At 44.9% G+C, this 7,671-nt stretch overlaps 1 protein-coding gene across 1 annotated transcript in view; it reads right to left on the minus strand.

Moving 5' to 3' along the window:
- Nucleotides 1–4,014: 4,014 nt before the first annotated feature.
- GLUD1 (glutamate dehydrogenase 1) overlaps nt 4,015–7,671 on the minus strand; it is a gene marked incomplete at its 5' end in the record, with an annotated part of 14,341 nt that continues 10,684 nt past the window's right edge. The window contains 4 exons of the mRNA XM_010134574.1: nt 4,015–4,335; nt 4,753–4,815; nt 6,364–6,455; nt 7,197–7,320. Of these exons, the coding sequence (XP_010132876.1) occupies nt 4,216–4,335; nt 4,753–4,815; nt 6,364–6,455; nt 7,197–7,320 (399 nt within the window). The remainder of the gene's footprint in view (nt 4,336–4,752; nt 4,816–6,363; nt 6,456–7,196; nt 7,321–7,671) is intronic.

Raw genomic sequence — 7,671 nt, forward strand, 5'->3', positions numbered from 1 at the left:
CAGAACAACCATGGGAGGTTCCAGGCACCACCTGACTTTGGCCACCTCTGTGCCATCAGCACTTACCTTGATGCCAGGCAGTAAATACACAGCAGGTGATGCTGAACTTCTTGTGTCACTGTCAGTACTGCAGCAGCTCCTGAAAAGTATTTTAGAGGTACTCTCTAAAACCTCCTTTAAATGAAAAGGGGATGTTACGCCAGCTCTTAAGCTAAAGACTGTCCAGCCAGTGGTTCTGCAGCTCCTAATTACCCAGTCTCTGAACTGCTTCTGCTGTGCCTGCCCATGTGCCAAAGGTGCAGTCCCAGCAGCCCTCACTCCAAAGTGCTGGCTTTGCAAGCATCTAAAATTAGCACCTACCCCGTGGTCTGAAAGGATCTGTGAACTCGGCTCTGACCGAAGGCTGCTATGGGAAGCATTTTCCTTAGCTTATGAGCAGTGAACATCGCTTGTGTTCGGAAACAGCAGCAGCAGGTGATGAGGCATGGTGCTAATCAGCACATCTTTAGGTAGTAGAAAGTGTCCTACAAACCCAAGGTGAAATGGGCCACTGCTGTTTACAAGACAGTTAATGCAACAATTAGTCTTGAGGAGCTGTTCAATCCAAGTCTGGAGACTTTTGATGTTTCAGACACTCCCAGTCCACTTACATCCTTCCTCACCTCAGCACTTCTCCCTCGTACCGTGTCCCTGCGGGGTCTGGCTGGCTCAGACAGTCCCACTTCAGTGCCTGTGTGCAGAACACAGCGACGGTGTTTGAAAGGTAGTTTTTGGGGAACAAAACAAATATGGGTTCAATAGGAGGGTGTTTGCTGCAAACTTATTTGTCTTCCCCGATCACAGCTACTGGAGGCTGATCATCCAAAGATTTATCCCTAATTTCTAGGCTGCAGTTCCTCTGCTTTAAGACAGTATCTCCTTTTGCTCTAAGTCTCCTCTATTGGAATTACTTTTCATCTAGCTCTGAAATGTTTAGGGAACCCTTCTAAATTACGATTACAGAATTTAGGAAAAAGGTCCAGACTGCTTAATTGACACTTCTTTTTCTCCTAATTCCAGTGAACGCGGTGGGCCAGACTGTGCAGCAAGCAGTGGAACAGGCTAAGGATGCTGGTCAGAAAGGTATGGTAGTGTTCTGCTGGTCAACAGCATCCCCTCTGAAAGCCCCGATGGGTCCTCCTGCCCTGCTCCTTGTCTCACTCCTGGTGGGAAACAAATTACAGTGATGCTACAGTTGCCTTTTTTCTGTTTCAAAAGCTCTTGATGAAGTCTACAAAGTGGCTGAAACCGGTGAAAAGGCTGTGAAAAACGTAGCGAACCAAGCAACTTCGTGGAGCAAAAGCTTTGGACAGTGAAGATGTACCACTGACATTTTTGTAAACTACTTTCTATTACTCGTATTCTTAAATAAAGAAAACGCTTCCACTCCTCCTGGCTGGCATGTATTTCTTTGGTTATGTCCAGTGAAACCTTACCACGAACCCTGGGTGAGGTCAGAGCGCCGAGGACTAAAGCTGCATTCTGCTGCGAACAGACAAATGCTGTGGGGGTTTGTGAGGCAAGGGGTGGCTTGCAGCAGGCATAGCTTTGACCTTGGTGAAGGACTTGAGAGCTGGTCTCTCCCACCTGGTCACTGAGCCCAAGTCCTGATGAGGGTCTCACAAGCTGAGCACCCAGCTCATTGTTCCAGATGAGGTAAGATCTTGTGTGCTTCTGCCACTGCGCTCCTGGGCTTACCAGCCACATTGCAATTAGCTGCTGGGCTGATGAAGGCTGGGGTGGCACCTGCTGTGGTCAGGGATGTGCTTTGCTCCTGGCAGTAGGTGTGGTTCAGATTGAAGTCTCTGTTCAAATCTGACTTTGAGCTCTCTACCGAATGCCTGAGCAGGGTCCAGGGGCACAGAGTGAATACAAGCAGTGACCATGATGTTAGCTGGAAGATAAAACTTGCGTGTGTGGCTGTGTGTGTGTAAGGAAGGAGCACTGCTCAAGAATTTTGGTCCACTACAACTGTAGCAAAACACCCTCCACAACCCCCCCCCAAGTATTTATAACATACAACCTCCAAGCTGCTTTCTCCAGCTGCAGCTGGGAAAAGGCTGGAGCCACTTTGCAGCCAAGACTCTAAAACCATGTTCACTCGCAGCAACTGTGGGAAACTTCAGTGCTCAGAACATGCCATGTGCTCCACAAGTTTGCACAGCCAGGCCAGAGGGGGGGAAGGTCTACTGGCTAGGGAGGAGAGGAAACGAGGGAGAGTGATGCTAAATCAGCCAAGTCTCTTTGCTGTACTGCACTTTGAACAACTCTGCTGCTGCATAATGCAACTCAGCTGCTAGGAGTCTTCCTCTTTTCAATAGTACAAATACATATTGTGGGACTTCAGCCTCTGAGTTGTGGTGGAAGAAGGTTACAATTTGTTAGAGTTGAGTTGTTAAAATCTTAGTTTCCTTTAAGTATCCAGTAATGTTTACATAAAACCTGCACTGAAACCATGGTCCAAGATGCAGATGTGTTTGGAGACCCACACCTTGATCATGGTCATTCTTTCACGCTCAGAGGGTTCTCATTGTTTAAAAAATAAACTCTGCTCTGAGGTGATCTGCAGTACTTTTACAACCCTAGATACCAGCATGTATGGAGTGAGCCACCAATTAAATGCATCACACAGGTCTATTACTCCACACCAGCCACTAGAACATTCTTTGTACAAATTTGAGAGCACACAGTGAAGACCTGAAACGATTTATCAGATATATCCAGCTTCAAGAGTCCTGCTGATGGGCACCTTCTGGAGACAGGGGTGGGTGTTAGTGACCCTTCAGGATGACTCGGAGTCTGTACCTCATCGGGAGACATGTCATGGATAAACAAGTGGTGCTGTGAAGAGCCACAGCCTGATGGGAACCACAGGAAGCTATTGTGTGAAACAAACAAACCAGTAATACACCACCATGGTAGGTTTGGAAAGGTCAACATGTTTAATAACTGCTCTTCTCTCCAGGTTCTGTCATGCAGTTACAAAGTCGTTAGAAAAAAAGCACGGGTTTCTGGGAGGAACTAGTTGTCTTTAAAAAAAAACATTCATATTGGTTACATAAATAACATCTGGCCCTTCAAGGGGACTCCACGGGACAGAAGCCTTACGCTTTAAAAACTGTGCTTGATCCAATAGCATGTTGAGGTCCACTTTGTCACCCTCTAATATATTCAAAACTTTTGAGACCTTCTGATGACAAAAGAAAAAAAAAAGGCCTTGTGTGTTAAGACAGTGGATTAAGTTTATAGCAGCATTCTAGCTCCTCCGGAGTTCAGCCAATGATTTCCAGGTTCAGGTTCACTTTAGTTGTTCACTGAGGCAGTAGCTCATTTTTCAGGAAAGCCTCTGAAAGGGAAAGACTGAAAAAAATCCAAAAAACCCAAGTGTGATTGCTTACCAAATTCAGACTATCCTTTGTTTTAAAAAAAGAAAACAACCTAGAGTCAGAATTGTTATGTAGAGCCTCAACTAAAAATGGAACTGGAGTTGCTCAATAGTTTCAGCTTATAAAAATATTAGTCTGTCACCTCTGCATCCTTCACGGTGATAGTCAAGATAGCTCCAACAAGCAAGGAAAGGCGGTCCTAGAACAGCAGCACGGGTGAAGAAAACTCATTGCCTAAAGAAGGTCAGGCTGGAGGCTTTACTAGCAATAAAAACGCGACTCCTATTGAGGTTAACCCCTGCTGGAGGCCCAAAGGTTCTGCCTTTGACAACGCCACAGCATTGACCAGCCGAGGCCTCGCTCAAAGTGCCAAAGCCAAAATTACGTCGTTAAACAAAAGTGCATGAAGTAATAATGAGCAAAGTGCTCACCTAGTACAGTATCTGATCTGAAGTCTGAGAAGTGGCTCAGGTGGCACATCCACTCTTCCATCCGGAAAATGTACCATTTTGTTTTGCAGGCGAAATACCCAGAATGGCCCCCACGAGTGCAGATGAGCAGTTACCTTCAGATACATACTTGTATACCATTTCCTAATCCATGGATTTATTTTTTTTTTATTGTAAAAAAGACTAGTTTGGACTGAAACTAATTGAGAATAGAATCCACTATAATGTCAGAAGAAAAGAAAATTTTGTGGTTACATGTAAACTCGTGGTAAGTTTTCTCAAGAACAGGGTACATGAACAGCAAGAGGGGAGGGGTACGGTAAGGAGCGGCCCTGGCCCGTTTATGTAAAGGTTAGGCCAGCCTCGTTGTACACTTTGAAGACTTTCTCAATTGCATTGACATAGGCAGCTGTCCGCAGGTCCAGACCCAGGTTGTACTTCATGGCAGTACGCATGATTTGCTGAAACAGAAAAGGTTACGTGTCACTTCTGCAAGTTTCTCCACAGGAACGAAACTAGATTTTCCTTGGAGGCTCCAAACTGGAGCCACTAGACTGAATCTAACACTGCTGACAGGGAAGTAAAGCACTGAGCTATGTGTCCCAGGTTTACAAGAGGACACGTGAAAAGTTTCTAATTACTACAGCTTCTCCTAGGGAATACTTCTGATCCCGTGATCAGTCACCAGGGTTTGCTACACCCGGTCAAAGCTGGCCATCCCAGCACAGAGCGGAAACACCTCATACTCACAGTGACCTCCATTATCACAAACTGCTTATCTGCTCCTTTAATGGCAAAGAAATCGCGTACGACCCACTCAAAAACCATCCCGAGGTCGTGCAAGGTCTTCCTGCTGTGAGCACTAATGCGACACTCACCCGGGCAGAGCGCTCCATCGTGTAAGCCAGCCCGGAGTGGACAATGTCTTTCTCAGACGCACCCTACGATGACAGGGAATAAAGTCAGGGTTTAATCCAAAACACAGGAAGGTACTAGTTGTGCGTTAGGGACAATGACGCGTTGGACCTCCGTAATTACTGAAGCGTGCTCCCTCGTTTTCTTCTAATGACTGTTGTAAGAACCTAAATCACCTTCACTGTGTTCCTTGAGCTAATTACAGTCAATTCCGTTCTAAAGCCTCGGACTAAGCACTGAAGTCTTTTATCTGCCTAGCTTCCAGATGCGTGATGCCAGCGTTGTTTACTGACATTGTAACTCCTGGTTTTTGCTGCATGAAAAAGCTCCCAACAGTCAATAACCTGTAGAAGCTCCCTGCAGTTTGAAGACAGACGGGTTTTGGGAAGGTCATGGATCCCCATTTCACGGACTCAACCTTGTATTAGCCCTGAGCAACTCCAGAATAACTTTGTTCCCATCAAAATTTAAACAGAACAGTAAATAATTGAAGATAGCCTGAATGAGGATGACTATCAGCTACAGTGTCCCATCATCTCTGGTTTATATTGTGGCATCATTAGTAACTCTTTTCCCTTTAGGACCATTTCTAAGGCAGGACTTGCTTTTTGATTGCTATGGATTTCTAAGCTTCTATTTTGTCATTACCTCCTGATCTTCCAAATCCAAATTCCAATCCAAACGCATCAGCTCACAACCCATTGTTTTATATGGAAATTTCCCCACCGGGTATCGCTACCCATTAGGTAACAATGAATTTTACCGGACATTTCTTTGCCTGTTAATTCAGCCTGAGAAGAACATTGTAGGGTTTTTTACCCAGCTCTTGTCCATATTATCCTGGAGTTACAGAAACAGCTTATCAAACCATCTGTGGTGTGGGATCTTCTTGCAAGTTGTTTGGAAACCTAAGCAAACTGCATCCACGAGATCTCCAGAACAAATTTTGGTACTGCTTGAGGCAGTTCCCACTACAAAAGCTCCATAGACTTACCTAGGGCTCATAGTGTGGTATCGGGTTAGCCTAGGATCAAGGATCTCATGGCAAACAAAAGCATCAAGAAAAGTAACAGGATTTTAAGCTTCCCTTACTGGCCCGCAAAAAATGAATCATTCCCCGCACCCTCCCCAGTTAAAAAAAGGTAATCACGTGGTTTGTCTGAACAGTGGAGATAGTCTTTTACTCTCAAAAACTCCAGTAAAAGAAAGGAAAACCAGCTAACTTCCAGGATTCCTTGCTTGCTTTGTTTGGCCAGCAGGCCAAGTGAGTACCAACGCCTTGCCTGGTACTCACTTGGTGAGTACCATGCCCTCCATGACAGCTACTTAGATTGCGGTTATAATATCAGAATACAGTAACAGTAAAAAACCAGCAGCAAACTGACTACTTACTGATATCCTATCTTGAAATTCTGCTGTACTTGCTTTGTTTGGCCAGCAGGCCAAGTGAGTACCAACGCCTTGCCTGGTACTCACTTGGTGAGTACCATGCCCTCCATGACAGCTACTTAGATTGCGGTTATAATATCAGAATACAGTAACAGTAAAAAACCAGCAGCAAACTGACTACTTACTGATATCCTATCTTGAAATTCTGCTGTAGGCACCACTGGAATAGTTCCACCGTGTTTCCCAAATTTTCTTTCCAAGCTTTCCTGGACAGACACTAGAAAGGGTAAAAAAAAAACAAACCAGAGGCAAGGTAAGCCACAAGAGAAGGAGCTGACCCCAGGACTCGCAGCGTTCAGTGGCATGAAATGCAGACCATAGGGATGGGGGGCAAAGGGAGTCATCTGGGTTTTTGGTTTTCTGAGAAAAGGGAAGGATGCTTTCTACAGACTATTGCTTAAAATGAAGCAATGTCCTGCTGTTCTTCTCCACCAAGCTTCCTCTCTCCATGTAATGGGTATTCTGGCCCAGAAGCTGGGAAGCACAGAACAACCTTAAGTGGATCTGTGGACCATAAGCAGGTTTTCACAGCAATTCCATTATTGCTCTTTATATTGTATTATATTTATATTTAAATTCTCTATTTTTGCATGAGTGGAACAATATTCGCCACTTGAACTCTGAGTACTTCTCAAATACCAAGTGTACAGCTGAAAGACGTTTATCAAGAAGCAAATAAATATTTCACGTAGGTGGTTTGAGTTCAGTTTTTTTCATCAAACTGAGGAAAGCATCACTCTGTGAATGAAAGGATAACTGAAACAAGTATGCATGTGTTAACTGAAGTCACTGGAGGTGCGAGGCAGTTAACCTATCAAATCTTTCTGACTCTTCAGTGTGGAGCCGTGAGAGATTTGGGGAAATGGCAGTGAATTTAAAATAGTTCTGTGTTCATTTCTCCAGCATTGGGTGTTGGCTGTTAATTAAAGCGTAAGGGAAAGCAGACCCGAGCACTTACTGAGCAAGTGGTAGTTTGAATCCCTTTCGTATTTAAAAGTCAAGCGGCCGTAACTGACGTGGTTCAAGTTTTTCAGCCATTCAAAATAGGATACCGTTACACCACCCGCGTTCAGGTACAGATCCTGCACGGGAACAGGGAACAGGAATCGTGACCACGGGACAAAGACAGCTCTACTGTACTAAGCAGAGGTATGACATACAAAGCACCAGTTTAAACCAAGGTACTGCAGACAACCCAGTCGTTGCTCTTACGTTACAACACCTCTCCTCTCTGCAGCCCAGGGATTACTTCTACTGGTTTAAGAAAGGACTTGACTTCAGGACACAGACCGTTCAGGAGTGCTTGACCAACTACTTTCTTTTACTTCAGCACAAGATTTTAATCAAGAAAATAGGCCATTCTTAGGCCACTGCAGTGAGTAAAGGCTGCAGATCAGCCACTCTTCCCAGCAGTACGGCTCCATCGGGACACT

The sequence above is a fragment of the Buceros rhinoceros genome, unplaced genomic scaffold (assembly GCF_000710305.1).
Source record: "Buceros rhinoceros silvestris isolate BGI_N320 unplaced genomic scaffold, ASM71030v1 scaffold9934, whole genome shotgun sequence".
NCBI lineage: Eukaryota > Metazoa > Chordata > Aves > Bucerotiformes > Bucerotidae > Buceros > Buceros rhinoceros.